The sequence below is a fragment of the Kogia breviceps genome, chromosome 3 (genome assembly GCF_026419965.1).
Source record: "Kogia breviceps isolate mKogBre1 chromosome 3, mKogBre1 haplotype 1, whole genome shotgun sequence".
NCBI lineage: Eukaryota > Metazoa > Chordata > Mammalia > Artiodactyla > Physeteridae > Kogia > Kogia breviceps.
In genome coordinates, this window is record NC_081312.1 from 5,775,988 (window position 1) to 5,793,694 (window position 17,707).

At 52.3% G+C, this 17,707-nt stretch overlaps 2 protein-coding genes across 5 annotated transcripts in view; both read left to right on the top strand.

Moving 5' to 3' along the window:
• SETD3 (SET domain containing 3, actin N3(tau)-histidine methyltransferase) overlaps nt 1-17,707 on the top strand; it is a 206,915-nt gene that overhangs the window by 181,355 nt on the left and 7,853 nt on the right. The window lies entirely within an intron of this gene.
• The window catches only part of BCL11B (BCL11 transcription factor B), a 91,102-nt gene that overhangs the window by 226 nt on the left and 73,169 nt on the right, over nt 1-17,707 (top strand). For 2 of the 4 annotated variants that reach the window (XM_059057140.2, XM_059057142.2), the window contains exon 2: nt 13,181-13,549. In XM_059057140.2, the coding sequence (XP_058913123.1) occupies nt 13,181-13,549 (369 nt within the window). The remainder of the gene's footprint in view (nt 1-13,180; nt 13,550-17,707) is intronic. The other 2 variants (XM_059057141.2, XM_059057143.2) reach the window with 1 other exon arrangement.

The window sequence follows — 17,707 nt, forward strand, 5'->3', positions numbered from 1 at the left end:
GCGCCGGGGAGGCCCGCGGGCTCGCAGAGGCAGCGGCGTCGGCCCAGAGCATGGTAGGGGGCGGGGGGCCTTGGGAAAGTTTCTTTGCAGCCCCTAGAGTCCGGGCTCTGCGCAGTCAGACGCGCCTCGGGCTCGGGGGCCTGCGGAGCGGGCTCCGGGCCGGGGAGGGGGCGCGCGGGCTGGAGGAGGTGTGTGTGTGCGCGCGGATCCCGGCTGGACGCTTGCCCCTCCGAGCGGCGTGTGTGGCGGCGGCGGCGCTGGTGGCGGGGTTTGGAGAGGAGGGGGAGGGGGGCTGGGGGAGCGGAGGGGGAGGGGGGAGCCGGGAAGTGGGGAAAAGTTGGCTAGCGCGTGGGTCCGCGCTGACGGCGCGGGCGGAGGAGAGCGGGGTGCGCTCGGGCCTGGGGGAGATGCGGGGCGAGGGGCGGCCGCCGGCTCCGAGTCCCCCAGGCGCTGCACCCGGCCGGGCAGGGCGCCGGCCACGCCGGTCCTAGGATTCCGCAGCCGCCTTTCTCTCCCTTCCTCTTGCTATTTGCAAAAGAATCCAGCTGCGTGGCTGTTTGCCGGGCTCCTGCACCCCAACCCCCATTTCCCCACCTCCGTCTGTCTCCTGGGATGATCTTGTCTTCTTTCCCCCACTCCAAAAAAAGGTGGGGGCATCGGGGGCTGGTGAAAAATCCCCGCCACGGGGGAAAAAAAAAAGCGTTGTTAGCTAGCAGTGGGAAGAGAGGGATGTGCTTGTAAAATAGTGGGGGGGGGGAGAAAGAAAAAAAGAAAAAAGGAAAGAGATCTATCAATCTCTCACCCATCTTCCTATCTCGGATCTTTCATCTCCCCTATCTAAATAAACAAGGCAGGTCGCAGTGGAAATCCACCGGCTGAAATCGTGTGGATTTCAAGCAAGTGGCCGGGCGGGCAAAATCAGGCAGCGGGGCAGAGACGCAGCAGCTTCCAGCGCCCCAGTCGGGTGTATTTAGCAAAGGGAAGAAGCGTGCGGGAGCGGGCCAGGTACGGGGTTTGCAGGGGAGCTCGCCCGGCTGCCTGCACGCTTGCACCCGGAAGGTCGGCTCGCAGCGCTCCCCGCCCGCCGCAGCCCGCGGGGCCGCTGCTCCGCGGCGCGCAAACCTTCCCCCGCGGTCCTTTCTCTCGAGGTGCCTGGGTCGCCTTTGCTTTTTTTTTTTTTTTTTGAAACTGCAATAGAAATAAAACGTCCTCTGGGTGCCATCGAAACAGCGGGCAGGTTGTGTTCCTGCAATCCTTGGAGCACCTCGTCAGGCTGGGGCCGGGCTGCCGGCGCGGAGCTGGAGAGGGCTGCGCGCCCAGCCGCCGCCGAGGACCGGCTGCGGGGCGGCCGAGAGCCGAATATTTATGTTATATTTTAAAAAATTTAAATAAATAAATAAATATATAAAGGGGTTCTCCCCTCCCCTGAAAACCCAGCATAGGCGCCATCTGCTCGGAGCATTTGCTGCTGCCATCTCTCCTTTGTTACAGCAGATACATTAGTAAGAATTTGTGGATTTATTATTATTTTGGGGGGAAGGGAATAGATATTAAAGTGGGCTTGCTTTGGGAGAGGGATACCTTTCTGGAGGGAGGGAAGAGGACTTCTATTTTTCATCATTGTAACATCAAAGAAGACCCGCTGGTTGCATTTAAAACAAAATGTTTTGCAACCATATTTGAACCTGGTTTGATCAAGGTCCTCATCGCCAGTTGACATTTCGTCCTTTACCAATCCTTTAGCAATGGCTTATTCTACCCCCCTCCCCCGTTTAGATGGTGGAGTGGCTGTTAGAATGTCTGTACTTGCAGACGCCTAATTTCTCCAGGAGGCAATTTGCCCCACAGAGCCTTTGTATAATTGCAAGGGTTGTTTCTGAGGAGGGGGAAGTTGTGTGTGTGTGTGTGGGGGGGTCCGGGAAGGGGGAGTTGTCTGGGGTGCATTGCCAAGCTGGCAGCAGCGAAGGAGCCAGGAGTGTTTGCAGTTGTGTGTAAAGGGGGAAAGAAGCAGGTAGGTTCGCTTTGCTTTTGCTCTCTCCTCTCTGGTGTTCCTGGGACCTCAGGAGCAAGCCCTGGCCAGGACGACTGGCGGCAGCTGGGCACGGGGGGCGAGGGGTGCCTAGTGCAACATCCTTCCATCCTTCATTTGTTTCACGGCTGCTTCAGTCTTGCTCAGAGCAGTGCTGGGGAAAGCCGGCTGACACTGGAGCGGTGGTAGGGAAGGAGAGGTGGGAAGGAGACCAGGGGGCAAAGGATATCCCACCTGCCTTCCTGGAGCGCATGGAGCCCAGGGCATATGCAGGGGTTTAAGCAGGGAGAGTGGTCCAACCAGTTTTCAGACAAGGCTATTTATTATCCAAAAGCAGCTGGCTTTTCTGTCTGTCCTGTGTCACCCGGGAGGTGGGAGTGCAGGCAGGGGAAAGGCAAGAATTGGATGCAGTCATTTAGGCTGTAGGGCCTGTGCAAGTGTACCTTTCCACAATGATGCAGGAGTCGTGGGTCTCGGGTGCTCTGGAGCACTGGCCAGCAAAATGGGTGCTGTCACAGCCCCGATCCGGTGTCCGCATTTTAGATTTCAAATGTGAAAGAAACAGCCTAAAACGTGGTGCATCTTCAGTTAGGTGGCAGCCCGCCGGCCTCAGGTTCTTTAGAGATGATGCAACTTAGTATAACTGATGGTTTGAGAAACAGAAGAGCACACAAACAGCATCGATCATCTTGGAGGGGGGTGGGGGGTTCGCAAGTGGGAGAAGGGCTCCATAATGAGCTAGTTAAATTTACAGACAGGGCCAGTGAGAAGAGGAGTGAGGTAGAAAAGAGAGAGTGGGAGACAGCTGGGGATGAAGATTTAGGCTTCTGGTTTGTTTCAAAATGTTTGACCCAGATGGATATGGCTTTTAAAACCGGAGGACAGACACAGCTTTTAATAAAAACAAACACAAAACAACAAGTGACAGTAGTGGAAAGGGGGCGCTGAGAAGCAGTGGCTGACCCCCGCAGAGGGGAGGGCCGTGGGCCCACTGTGCCAGGCCGGGTGAGCGGGGAGGCCGAGGAACCCCAGGCCGTGCAGGGGCTCTGAGGCTTCCCGAAGGAAACAAGAAGGCCAGGGTAGATCACACAGCCCCAGCGAAGGTGATGTTTTCAACAACCCACCAACAGGTTTCCTTGGAAGATTAGTAATTTTCCGTATGAATTCACGATTTTGCAGAACAACTAGAGACCCAAGATTTGATGCAGAAGTTAGGCTGTGTTAATTCCATGGTTGCCTTTTAAATTAGGTTTTGCTGTGGCTGTGTGTTTTGAAGGTTGCTGTGCTTACAATTACGTTAACTCCCCAGGGTGGAGTGTACCTCCAGGTGTCCACATATCTTTCAAAATCGGGCCTCTGATAAATTTCATAAGGCCTGGGTCCCTCTTTTTCTTTTGGTAGCTGGTGGGGGGAGTGAAGTTCGTCTCCCTTCTGCACAGAAGGGAACCCCATATCATTAGAAGTGCGATATAAGTCAGCTGCTCTGATTCTAAGGGAGAATAGAAATGTGTTCATCCAAGGTGTTATGCCAGAGGCGGATTTTATTCATTTGTAATTCACACCTGAGAGACAAAATAGCCATGAGCATATTTTAACAACCCATAATATTTTTCAAGGGTAGTCTTTCCCTCCCTGAAAATTATGTACGGGGGCATATTTCTTTCTTTTTTTTTTTTTTTGAGGGTGGGAGGTGCCTCTCTGTCTGTGCTTTGGCCTTGGCGATTTTTGTCTGGCCTTCAAAATATTTCGTAACAGAAAACGAGTCATTTCTCAAGTGCTGGAGTGAATGCAGTTGCTCTGGTGAAGGCGGCCTTAGGAACACGGAGGGAGGCTGAGTCACATGGTGGGGGTGTGATGCTTTGCTGACCACTGTGCAGGGCTTGATGTGTCTTATTGACCAAAGGGGAGGCCAGTTTTGGGTGCGCCGGACAGTAATTAGCATCTGTCTCAGGTGAGATGGAAGCAGGCAAAGCAATCGATCAGTTTCCCACTGTACAGGGCAGCGGTTTCTAGCGCCTTATCAGAATCGAGCTCTTGGCACCGTCTTTGGGCTTAGAACACGGCTTGCACCCACCTTCTCTTTTTCCTTTTCATCTCCTTTCTCCGATCGCTTTGCATTCTCTGTTGCTTGTTGTGATAGAAGACTTTCCAAAATAAACTTTCAGTTGAATTGGCTTTTAGCTGATGGCAAGGCTGCAACGCCCAGCAGCGTCTGGCGCCTCTTGGCAGCTAGGGGGAGCTCGGTGCCCGTGTCATGCGTGGAGCCGTCGCTGCGAGGGGCCGGGACCCGGCTTCCATCAGCCGCGAAAGCAGTTTACGTTGCTGCAAAATGTCCTAAGTGTGAAGTTGTAATATTGATTTTCCTGCAGAGAGTCGAGCAGGGCACAATGAGAATATAAGTTTGAGAATGTATTTTCAAGCCATCGGCATTGATTTACAAGCCCTCACTAGGCAGATGGGGGCAATTTTCTTTTCTTTTTTTTTAAATTTTTTTTAAAAAAAAACCAGTTACAATTGTTAGCTTTGAACGGGCGTGTTTCCTCCGGTTAGTCTGTGGTCTTGACTTTCTGAATTGCATTAGGTCGTTGAGGCACGCCTGATGGAGTGAGGGGGTCTGGGAAGAGTGAACCTCGTTTTGTCCTTTCCTGTGTTGCATGTCACAGACCTGGGGATTTGCCACTGCTCTGGGGAGTCATGCATCTAAAACACCTTGATGAGTGCAAATCCTTTCAACTCAGATTTTATAACACTTGGATTCTCAATTCCATTTATTAGGTAATGTTCCCACTGTACTAAGTGAAATAGCAGCATTCCCCAAAGAGATAGAATGCCAACTCAAATAATGTGTAAAACTTTGTTTGGAAGCAGCATGTGCTTGCGAGACCCAGCGTTGCTAATACCTTTCACCCCAAACGGTGCCCTTAATGGATGGCTTTTAATGAGATGATTTCTCCCCTAACCGTGTAATTTCGTGCTGAGGAATATGTGTGCTTTCGATCACGGAATTTGTGGATCTATAATGTCTTCTTCTCCGAGTTCAAGAAATCTGCAGACAGCACAGTTAACCCAGAGTCTTCTGCTTGAGTTCAATATATGGGCAGAAGAGATTACGTGGCGACAGGAAAGGAGTGCTTTATTCTAACCTGAAAGAGAAATAAATTAGGTCAGACAAAAGCCTAGTTCTGTCATCAGCCAGAGCAAGAGCCTTCACTCTCCAGTACAGAGGGCCAGCAATTTATCTGATGATTTCTCTACTTCATTTAATGTTTGAATCGAGCCTGCTGGAAGCATATTGTGGCAGCGAGCTCATTTGACAACTCAGAGATGAGGCGTCACTGTCACCTCGAAGCCTTGGGCTGGGGCAGTTGCCTCTGGCCTGCAGAAAACCGTTAAAAAAAAAATCATTTCAGAAATCCCCAATCCTTTGCATTGGAACTTGGGGGAGTTTCACAAGCTGTAACTGAACACAGACTACAGATACCACAATGTGTGAAGAAAAATATTATAGGCGGGAGGGTAAAGATGGGGTCCTTGACCTTTGGGGACTATCTCCCGCATCTCATATGGCTTAAGGAAGGACCTTCTGGCTGTCCAGTTAGGTCTCACCTTTAGCTGAAACTCTCCAGGGACTTTGGACTAAGTTTAATGCTGTTGTCACATCTGGGAGGACAAGGGAAAGTAGACGCTCCTTGGGGACCATGCCCACGGTCAAGTTGTTGATGGCAGCCAAGCATCTGCAGGTGGTGGTAGCTGTGGGCCCACTGGCGTATTTTTTTCATGGGGAGAGGGCACATCAGAAGACCAGGGATGAATGTCTGTGTCACCCGGCTGCTCTGAGCATGGCTTTGTCACTTTCCAGCTCTATTTACTCACACGATTGGGCCTGGGGGCCTGTGTGTCCTGTCCCCCACCCCCTGCTCCCCGTCCCACAAAACTTCCTTCCTTCCCAGAGAGCCAAACCTCAGTGAGATCTACCAGAGCTGTCGCCCCCCTCCCCAAGAAAAGCCGTTTGTTGACCGCCTCCTGGAGCAGCAGTTTTCCCCAGGCGCGTATAAAAAGTGCCGGGAGCAGGCTATTTGGAGACACATGAAAGCGGAGGGACACACTCCGTGTGTCTTCTGCACGAGCCTGCGAGCGGGGTGAGGGGAACAGCATCGTTTTTACTGGCAAAAGTGACACCAGATCGCGCTTTGATTAATGGTGCTACATTCATGGCGACTCTCATCCGGCATTTTGACATATGCAAGTCCTTTGTGTAGTTGCTGAAATTCAAGAAATTCATTCTTTATTTCTTTTTCCGAGGCAGCTGATAATCTGCTTGGGTGTTGAATCAGCCAGCCTGGGCTCTGGTACTATAGTGAAATCCCAGACCACACAAAATTAGGTAACTTCAAAGTAAAAACAACAACAAAAAAATCCTCTGTTTTACACAACTTTTTTATGACCCCCTTCAACTGAACTGCTGAAATGCAAATACACTTGAGAATGTTCTAACAACTTCTGTGCTAAAACAACACACAAAAATGACTCAAGAAAGTTGAATGCCAATGTTACTGTGATGAATGTGTACCTCGGAAATGGATGCCCTGCTAAGAATTTAAAAAGGGGTGGAGGATCATGTTTAAATTTCTACCTTGGAAACGAGATGCTGAAAGCAGCTTCCGCTCTTGCTATTTTGCTGTCAGCCTCAGAGAATCTCCTCCAGTTTAGGGCTTGTAGTTCAGCATCCTGTATGGATGGTCCTTCTTTTCTTCTGTTTAGCACCTTTGAAAAAGCACAGCGTTAAATAAAACAAATGTCTTCGTTGGGCCCCGAAGAATGTTTTTATATTGCACCATTATGAGCTCTGTTGTGTCTCTGAAGATGTAAGGTGTTTGCAATTTTATGGACTCTTCTGAATGTATTTAGAAGTATTTCTGTACCTTTCCTTTTTTTCTTTTTTCTTTAAAGAACTATTTTATTTCTCAAAACATAGGTCACTCCATTCTTTGGTATCATGGACTTGACTTTTTTCTTAGTAACCTTTTAGTAGTGGACGGGCTCTGTGAATACACCTGAACGCTGCTTTCCTTAATGGGCTCTTTTTCCTGCTTTTGAATGTGTGAGACCCGGCCTCCGGAGCTCAAGTTTTGCGGGATCTGGAGAGGTGGATGCAGTGGGGGAGGGGGGAGAGGTTGGACTGAGTCCATGGAGCAAGTTAGGGTGTGTTTCAGTGAGCTGATTTTATTTAACATGCTAAAGTATTCTGAGACCAGGCAGGGGGCATGGGGGACAATGTGTGTATGTATATCTCAGAACGCCCCGCCTGGAGTCTACCGGCTGGGTTCTTCCTGCACCCCAAACCTCTCCTCGGATCAGGAATCTCCGCCTTCCTGAAATGCAGGCCAAGCCCCGGCCTTTCCCATGATGGGCCCAGTCAGCCAGACCCTGGGTCATTTTCACGGGAAGGGAAATCCACGTTACGGATAGGGTTGTGCCCTGGCATCCTTCTCTCTCTGCCCAGATGTCAGAAAGCTTGATCATTTCATTTTGAGGCGTGCGCTGCGTCTGGCTTGGAGCAGACAGGGCCTTGTGGGGTGGTGGCCGGCCCTGGTGTGTGCCCGTCCCTGCAGCTGATTTGAGGGCGCTGGGGAGGTGGCCTTTGAGGGCCTCAAGGAGGCTCGGGGTCTGGGTGACACCTGGAACGGGCCGGAGTCCTCAGCTCTTCTCCCTGGAGGGCAGGTGGTCCGGGAAGAGAGAGCTCATCTCTCTGTGGAACCTGTCGCCAACCAGCCTAGCTGCACCCTCCCCAGGTCCTGGCTTGGAGGCGGGGGTTTGGTGGGCAGGCGGGGGCAGGGACCTGGCTGCATCCTGACCCTTCGTGGCCCCTCGAGGACCGTCCTCGGAACACGTGCCTGGCAAGGCTGAGGCTCCCCGCTTATCTGCAACTCCTCTGCCAGGCACTGCGCGATTCCCTCTGTGCGGAGAACTTCATAACTGTCTTGTCGAGCCTTTAAGCGTCATCTAGTCGTAGATTATTTTCTCCACCAAGAATTGACTCCTTCTCTTTCCCATGCAGCCCTCCCCGCCGGCACACACGGTTGTTATTTTCTCTTGGAGCCAATAAATTAAACATTGATGGGAGCTCAGAAAGTGTTGTGCTCCGTCGAGCCGAGTGCGCGTTTTAGTGGCGTTTAGGTGTCGCCTGGGGTCTCGGCCCCTCCCTGAATGTTCTCGGGGAGGAGAGTGAAAAGATCCTCTGGCAGATTACTGGTGAGTACAGGCTGGCTGGCAAAGGCTCCGTCTTCGTAGGAAGCAGGTGTAACGTCTCCAGTCAGAGGCAGGGCTCCGGCGGGCGGACGGATGCTCAACATTTCTTGTGAACGCTCGTGCAAATAGGATGGCGGCTGTGACGTTGGTGGCACAAGATTTTGAGAGCCTGGCACCCCTCCTCCCCACACCCTTCCCCTATCCACCGCCCCCCGCCCATCACGGAACCGATAATTCTATGTAGGTTTCTCCTGGTCTGTGGCTTAGCCATTCAGGATAGCGATTTGGATTTGAATCAGTGCAGGGGTAAGGGGACAGGGGCCTGTGCGCTGTGTGTGCAGCAGGGCACACGCGCTGTGCTCTGGGGACAGCAGGAGGCCCGCCCCTTGGCTGGAATTCCCCGAAGGGCAGGTGCAGGGGCAGTTGTTCGGGGAGACCCGGGGTGGGCGGGGCCCGTGGAGCCCAGCGTGTGTGGAGGGCAGTCACTGACCAGGTAAGGCCCGCTAAGCCTTTGCAGCTGCCGGGGGCCTGTGGGCTGCTTGGCCGGGCCAGTGTTCATGATGTCTTTCCATCTGTTTTCTGCCCAAATTCCTTCCCAGCCAAGCACGGGGGAGCGAGTCTTAGGACCAAGTGCTTCCCTGTCCACTTAACAGCAACGTCCATTGTTATCCGCGAACCCTGATTTCATTGCTTCTGAATGCATTTATCAGCTGGGAGGAGGCCTCGCCTTGTGAATTAAACGTGGTTTGGGTGTAAAGGAAAATTACAACAAATGTGTAAGCGTGTGTGTGTAAATACACGTTTGTCCATGTGCTTTCGGGCGTCACATTTCAGAACCCACCCCAGTCCGCTACCTGACGTTTAAACAGGTCGCCTGCTGCACTCATTCATTTTTCCTCCTAATGAGTCAAACATTTTAGCCATCCCTCTACTTTATTCAGCTTGTACTAGTGAGGGCAGCAGTATTTTCCAGGGCTGCCTGACACTCGGGGAGCTTTGCGTGAAAGCAGAAATCCTCTCAGAGGAAAAGACCTCATCTTTGCCTTCTTTTTTTGAAGAAGTTCGCCGGACAGGGCAGCCTGAGGGACTGGTATGTAGGGTCTGGGAAGTTGAAAGGCTGTTTCGTTTGTACGTGGCTTTTCACTTTCCTGGAGCTTTCTCGCCGCTGGGTGCCTGTCCCAGCAGAGGCCCGGTTCTCTGGTTCTCTGAGGCTGTGTGGGTTCCATCCAGGTGCCCACAGATCAGAGGAAGGAAGGTTCTGGGGTGGGGGCCAGGCCCGTCTCACTTTGCCCTCCTCTGAGCTTGGGCAAGTGGTTCTTTCTCCTTTTATTTCTTCTGTGAGGGACAGGGTTCTAAGAAGGGACACACACACAGACACACACACGCACACACATGCACCCCACACGCCCAGCTCGGTATCCGCCTGCCAGCGGAAGTGAAACCACAGCCCGTCTTTGGGGGTGTCTCCGAAGGCCTTGAACATGAGATTCAGCAAGCTGTCGTGGTCCACCTGCTCTGGCCTAGACATTTGACAGTTTTGGGGTTCGGGGTGACGTCGCTGCCTTCCTGGGAAGTGCCTCCTGCAGAGTCAAAGCCAGGGCTTAGGCGGAGGGAACCCCATTCTTGGGGTTGGCTGAAAGCCCCTGGCACCCAAAGCAGTTTTACTTCCAGCGCTGCAAGTGGGGTGGGGGGGAGGGGATTTTTTTTGCGTTTCTCTTTCTCCCGCGCGCCCTTGGAGGAGGCAGCGAGCTGGACCTGGGGTCTGGAGACCCGAGTTCAGAGCCGACCGCGGGATGGGACGCCAGCAGCGCCTGGCTGCTCAGGCTGGTTGGCTGGAGGGAGAAATTAGACCTGCAGCCCAGTGAACGGCTTCGGGTATTTTCAAACTCAATTACTGGGGCTCACAAGGGCTTGCTGCGTGAGGAAAGTGAAAAGGCAGAGGCCGCCAAATAAAGGAAAGAATACCAGATGTGACCAAAACAACAAAACGGAAAAAAAAAGGAGAAAAAGGAAAAAAGTACTGGTACAGAGTCCTTAGCAAAAGATGGAGGATCCTGCGAGGGAGGGATACTTATGAGCAGGTGACCTTTGCTCAGTTTTAAATTAGTCTGTGTTTCTTTTAAAAGAGCAAAGAAAGGTGAAATTATGTAGCTTAAAACCTCCCAACAGAGAGGAGATATTCACGCTTCCTCCCCAAACTCCCACCGGGAGTACGGATGGACGGACTCGGCTGAAAAAGTTAATGGAAAGCAAAACCAAGCAAAACCAAAACAAGGAAACCAAAGATGAAATTAGATGGCAGGGAACACCTCCCCGTCCTCAGAAAGGAGGGTCAAGTTGGGATTTGGATGGATGAGCTGTTGTCTTTGTTTCTGTTTATCAAATGCCCTTATGGATGCAGCCGGCTGCCAGGCCTGCTCTGGAGGGCCTGGGTACCTCCACAGAACTCACCCCTGTTTCATTTGAATTCTCAATTTCATTTTGTCGTTTTTGTGTGTGTGTGTGTGTGTGTGCATTTTAGCACATTTCCTTTGTGCCTCTCTCTCTCTCTCTCTCTCTCTCTCTTTTTAACAAAACAATATTTTGACATCCTCCCCCCCCCCCATTTATTAGAGTTCCTTCTCTAGAAATGGCCTACAATACATTCTCATATTTCTAAAGAACTGTTTTCACAGCCCTCTCCTTTGGCTCTGAAATTATGTATATGTAATTGGTAATTAAAGGTGTGAGCTTTTCAATATAAACAGCATTGCTCAATGTTAGATCATTAAAGAGAAAAGAGGCACCGAATAATTACCTTCTACGTTCTGGCAAACCGTTCACAGGAAACTGGAACCCAGTCCCCCCTAGAACCACTATTCAGCGTGAGGGTTGTGATTACGTTTTAACCATACCAAAGCATCTTTTCATAAAATAAATTGGTAAATTAATTATGTAGCATTGTCTTCCAACTCTTTTTAAAATAAACTCCAGTTCCTTTTTAAAGTGTAACGAATGGTTTCTGGGGCTGCCTTTTTCCACACTGTTTCTCTCACCTTATAGGTTCTTTTTGTTAGAGGTATGCAGACGAGAGATTTCGGATTTCCTCATCTGTGGGGTGTTTTTGTGTGGTCACATTTCCAGTGCGTTTCTATGTGTAATTCATCGAGGGTTCTGTCTGCTTTTCTATAAGCACAGGCGGGATCTCAAATTGTCACTTCCCTTCTCAGCCATACCTGTGCACTGACCCATGCATGCCTAGTTCATACATGTTACATGTGCCGTCTATTCGGTCTTACACATGGACTCTCACAGGCCCTGAAGAAGCTTGTGTTCAGAAAATACAGAACAGTGATTTATATGTCGGATGGAAGATGCCACAGAATTTTTTCCTTAAATTGTCTGTTCTTTGGCTCTGGCCCGTCAATAACTTCACTGCCACGGAATGTGTTTTCCCCCATTCCATTTCTTCCCTCTGTTCTCCTGTGGTTTTCATTATCCTTTCCTAAATACCGTACAACTGAAAATGTACCTGCCTCCTCGGGTTTCAGACCTCTGGCCCCCCTCCTGCCTCTCTGAAGACCCCGCCGCTTGTGCTATCTACATGACGACTGACATTTGCTCTCGAAAAATTCCACCCCGAATTTGCTCAGACCCCGAGGAAGGATATGCACCCTCACCGTCCACTTGCCTTATTTATGACGCTTTCGGCTGCCCTTGTCTCCCAGTTTTCCCTGAGGGGGTTGCTGCTTTTTGAGGCATTTATTAGCTTCAAAATATTTGGGTCCCGTGCCCCCTACAGAAAAGAACGAAAGGAGATATATCGGCTGCTAAAGAAATATGAAAATGTACAGCCCGTTGAAAGTGTGGTTTGTAATCTGCCAAGAAATGCTTTTGTAGTCTGAAGAATTATTTTTTCTTTTCTTTTCTTTTTTCTGGGAGTGACAATAAAACCAACAAACAGAAAAGGACAGAGTGGGGAGTTGGTGAGTGTCGGGAAATCTACAAAGCAGTGCAGGGCTGACCAGGAGCAGAGGATTTGGCAGGAAAGCCCGTTCCCTCTCAGCCAGCCAACTCGCAGCGTCTCTTCCCTGCTTTTTTTTTTTTTTCTTTTCTGTCTTTCAGTATTTCTTTTTGAACCAACGCTCACTTGTTGCTTTCTGAGCCCGTGGGTTCCCTTCTCTCGTAAGGACTGGCCCTGGGACACCCGTCTGGGTTTCTGTTTTCTTGTCTGTTTTCTTGTCTTGCCAGGTCTCAGGTAGAGGAATGCAAGCAGGAGTCTCATGAATGGGGAGGACGTGAATGAAAGGTGGGAGGGAAGGGAGGGGGCAGCCTCAGCAGGGAGAGGCAGCTCTGGCTCGGGGCTCTCAGCCTTGGCCGCCCATCCGAATCACCTGGGAATCTTACAAAAAAAAAAAAAAGAAAGACCGCCTGACGTTTGGCTCTCAGTGTAACTGGTCTGGGGTGCAGCCTGGGTGTGGGGGGGTTTTCAAAGCCCCCGGGTGATTCTTAGATGTTGCAAAGTTTGAGAGACACCTCTCTAGGCGGCCCAGTCTCTGGTGAAACCAAGATGTGTGTGGATGTGCGGGTGGTCATGTGTGTGTCCCTATGCTGACTTGGGGGAGGAGGGAAATTGGTAGGAAATAAACTAGAAAGCAGTAAGATCAGTGCCACTTAGGCAGAAACCTCTGGTTGCTGCAGCGCTGCTCCGGGAGCCTCAGTTTGCCCATCTGTTGCACGCAGGATGGTGAACCCCCTGCCTCCAGGAGTTGTGGGGAGGACGTGGTGACGTCTAGCATCCTGCAGCGGAGGGGCCTGCCTCTTGGTGGGGAAGGGTTGGAATGAGAGCTGGGTGCCTGTGATTGCCTAAGCCCATCTTGTCTTCTCTGCCCCCCCCCCCTCCCTTCTCCTTTCTCTCTCCAGCAGAGGCTGAGCATGTGGAGGCCACCATCCTCGAGGAAGATGAGGGTCTGGAGATAGAGGAGCCCAGCAGCCTGGGGCTGATGGTGGGTGGCCCCGACCCTGACCTGCTCACCTGTGGACAGTGTCAGATGAACTTCCCCCTGGGGGACATCCTGGTTTTTATAGAACACAAGAAGAAGCAGTGTGGCAGCAGCCTGGGTGGCTGCTATGACAAAGGCCTGGACAAGGGCAGCCCGCCGCCCTCCTCACGCTCTGAGCTCAGGAAAGTGTCCGAGCCGGTGGAGATCGGGATCCAGGTCACCCCCGACGAAGATGACCACCTGCTCTCACCCACGAAAGGCATCTGCCCCAAGCAGGAGAACATTGCAGGTATGGAACGTTGCACTCGTCTGGCCGCTGCCGAAGCCACGTCTCGGGTCCCAGGCCTGCCCTCGCCCCTCGTTCTGTAGGGGGCTCGCCCTCTGTCTGAGGGTGCTGGTGCTGGGAGGGCCCGGGGGCTACCAGGATGGGGCCACAGGTGGGCTCACCCTTGCTGAGGGGCCACCGTCCAGTGACCCTCAGGAGGAGACGGGCCTGGAGCTCGGAGAGGTCCAGTGGGCTGATGATGGTTGCTGTGCTTTTGGCAGCAGGCTCCATTGTGGGGCCTGATCCGTAGGTGGCCAGGAGGACAGGAGGGACATTCGGAAGGCCAGCTGGCCCTCCCTTTGCAGGCTTTCTTGGCTTAGTCTCTGGCTTTGGAACCAGATAATCTTGGGTGGAATTCGTTCTTCGCAACTTGGGCAAGTCAGTTTCCCCGTCTGTGCAGTGGCGCGAATGAGACCCATCTCGCCCGGGTGGTTGTGAGGCTTAATGAGACGTTGCGTGTGGTCGGGGCTCTCATTTCTCCTCTGCTCTCTGGCCTCAGTTTCCCATCCGTCCAAAGAGGCCCCTTCTGATGTTGCCTGATCCTAGGCGTAGGTCTGGGGAGGGGCCTGTGAGAACTTGCTGGAGCACGTGCCCCTTTGGGGAGGTTGGCCGTACCTTCTGCAATGCCCACTTGGCCGGTCACCTGGACAGCTGGCTTTTAGCACCTGAAGGACAGGTGTAGAGGCTTGCGTCCTCTGGCAGGTCGGCTTACCACAGGGAGTTTGCACCAAGTCCTCTCCAGGTCAAGGTCACGGCGCGCCAGAGCCTCTTCCAGGGAGCCTGTGCTCCGCGCAGCCCAGAGTGTTTGCTTCCGGTTCGTACTTCTGAGCTCAGGGCCCTGGTTGGCCTGTGTTTCCTAGAGACGGCAGTCTGTCCTGCAGCAAGACGCTATCAGAGTTCGTGCAGGCGAGGGTTTGGAGCCTGCTGATAGACTTCGGACTACCTTCAGGGTCAGAGCCTCGGTTTCTCCACGTGTCACCAGGAGGGACAGTCCTGGCAGGCCTGGTGTGCGCGTTCAAGGAGCAGAGGCTCCACAGATGCTTTGCTAGTGGAACTCTTCTCCTGGGGGTCCCTTCTGGTGTGGCAGCGCTCAAGCACGTGCCTGGCTGGGAAGTTTGTGTATCCATCTCCACCGTGTCTTTGTCCAAAACGGACCGGACGGACTGAGGCTTTGCGTGGTCCTTGCGGGGTGAGCCTGATGGAAGTGGGCTGCTCTGCTCCCACGGGTGAGATGTATGGGCCTGGCCAGGAAGCCCCCAGCAGGCAGTTAGGGGGATGCAGCAAGCCCAGCTGCTCTGTGGCAGCCACCTGGCAGCCCTGTGACCTTGGGCCTCCTTTTGCCCATCTGTACAGTGGGATTAATGGACTCTCTCTCCTGTGAAGAGACTGCGGTGCTGTGCAGATTCCTGCAGGCACCGGCGGGGCCCTGGGGAGACCCCGTCTAACCAGACTGGCCTGTGCGGCTGGCCTTCTTGTGGGTGTCCTAGCGTGAAGTCTCCCACACTCTTAAGTTGCCAAGGGCGTTGAGAAAAGTGTCTGACATGTTCAGGCCAAAGTCCTGTAAACCCTGGTTACTCAGAGCACCGCGTAGATCTGAGTGATCCTTCCTTCCTTAGGGCCGGAGCCATGATCCTCAAAGGTGTTGGGCCCCTTTTGTCTGTGTTTCTTCTCTTTGTCTGACGCTAGAGGGATAGTTTTCTCCAGTGGTATAAACCCCTGGCGTCAGTGCACACAGACCTTTCAGGGTGGCTTCCGCCGACGAGACGTTCCCCTAATTCATGTTTCAGTGGAAGGGCTTTCTTCCTGCTTTCTCCAGAACCCGTCCGAATCCTCATTTCACATTGAAGGTATTTTCCAATCAGAGGCTGCAGATCATTGTGGGTAGGTTTGTTTAAGGAAGCGGCTAAATATGATTTCGTAAAAGGCAAAGTTAATCTCCAAGGCAGCTTTGTCCTCACCCCTCTGTCCCCCCTGTCCCCTGCCACCGCCCCCACCTTTTTGGGTTGTAATATTGCAGTGGCCTACGGTATTTTTATTCGATGTGTGACGAAAGATATTCTTGGTCCTTTCTGTTCAGCAACAGGACGAGTGGATTTCTTCATTCTTGAAGAAATATGTAAAAGAATTCCTTAGAAGTCTAGAGAGATATGTTTGTTTGAAGCATTTAAAATGTTATTTTAATCGAAAGCACAAGACAGTGTCCATGCTGTGTCAGCCGAAGACGACCATTTCCACTTTAACAGCCTATCATGCTCTTTCCTTCGCAGCTTCCCTTTTGGCTTTTTCCCCTCCCTGCTTTGGCACCAACTTTTCTTCTCTTTTCTTTTTTTTGTAATAAAAAGGAAAGATTAAAGAACAAAACTTCAGTGGCTCAAATGTATAGTCATTTAATATGGTGGGAGCATTAATTATTTTAGCTTAATTGAATTCTGAGGACTGCAGTAGTTGCATTTTTTGTAGACAAGCCCTGTTTATTATTTCTCTGTGTAGATTAACAGTAAAGGAAACACAGATAACTTTCAGTTATTTATTGTAAAATAAATGTGTCAATTCATGTGTAAAGCAAGCTGCTCAAAGATAATTGAGTCTTTATATTTTAAGAGAGGACTAGGAATCACAGGCGCTCCTCCACCCGGGCTTCCGGAACTCCACACAGCTGCTGGCCCAGCCGCTGGCACCGCTGGCCTCGCCCAGGCCTCTCCTTTCTTGCCCCCCGGCCGTGGCAGGGGGCTGCTCCGGCCTGTGCATGCTCCGCTGTTGTCCCCAGAGCTGGCCGGTCGGGGCGGGGACTGCTGACCTGTGGGACTCCGCCTCCGGCTTGGCTGTCTGAGGCGAGGTGCCCACGTGGTCGTGAGGGTCCCGCTTTTCCTGGAGCTCACAGTCTGAGTGTGGTCCAGACAGGCAGGTCCCAGCTCTCCTCCTGCCAGGTGCTTCTAGAGGCAGGGCTCCAGAGATGGATGGGCAGGGCTGGCCTGTAAATGTGTGGGATCCCTTCCACCGTTAAGGGCAGGGTGAGAGCTGTGTTGGAATTCTGTAGATCATGACACCAGGGTTGGACCCTTTCTTCGAGATGGTAGTCGAGAGACGGGTCTAAAAGAAATAGTTAACTCTTCCTTTATTATTATTTTTTTAATGATAGAGAAGTAGGAGAGTAGAAGGAGGACGTTTCTGAAGCCTTGTCTCCTGGAGGCTATTCATTCATTCATTCATGCATTCATTCAACCAACAACTGAGCACCTACTACTGTTCCCCCGCCCCGGACAGCCCCACCTGAAAGAACATCCGGGGGGTGGGAGCATGTGAGAGGATGGCCATCTGGGCCGCTGCTCTGTCCTGCTTGGGGGACACGGCCCGAGTGTGAGAAGCCCTGCCCTTGATGTGTGCGGTAGAGGTCCGGGGCGCTGCTCCTTGACCACGAGCTGAGGGTGGAGGAGGTCCCTGGAGCTTGTGTCCAAGGCGCATCTGCAGACAGAAGGCTGGCGTCGGTCAGAGGTAAGGGCTTTGGCTGGCGATCTGACTCAGGGTCAGGCATCTGATACATGTCTGCCTGTATAGGGGTTCTTTACGTTTCTCCAGATCCCTTCATGCTGCATTCTCCCTGCCTCTGTGCAGGCTTCTGATGGGGCTGGGGGACCCATCCATCAAGGGGAGCAGGAGTAGTAAAGCCTGGGAGGGGAGATGGGTGGGGTCTAGGCTTTGCAAAGAGCATGAGTCTCTGAGCTGCTATGTGGGACGGGCATCCTGAGAAGGGGTGAGGAGAAGGGGGGTAGAGGGGTGTCTGGGTTTGAGGTCTATGCTGGAGAGCCCAAGTGTGCACCCCACCCTGCTTCTTGTCGGCCCCTCGCATTGTGACTTGACCTTCTGAGCTGCGGCTTCCTCATCTGGGAACCTACCTAACAAGACTCACGACGTTTAAATGACATGTGCCTGGTGCACGGGGCACGTACTACAAATATGAGCACCCTCCCCCTTCCCTTATGGACGCTCGGCTCTCTCCCTGGCTCCGTCATCTCCTGTGGGTCTCCCTGGGGTCGGGGAGAAATTTCCATGGGGTTCTGAGGATGCCATCATCAGAAACCACCTCAGGACGACTCTCACATGTCCTGTCCAGTGTGTCTCCCC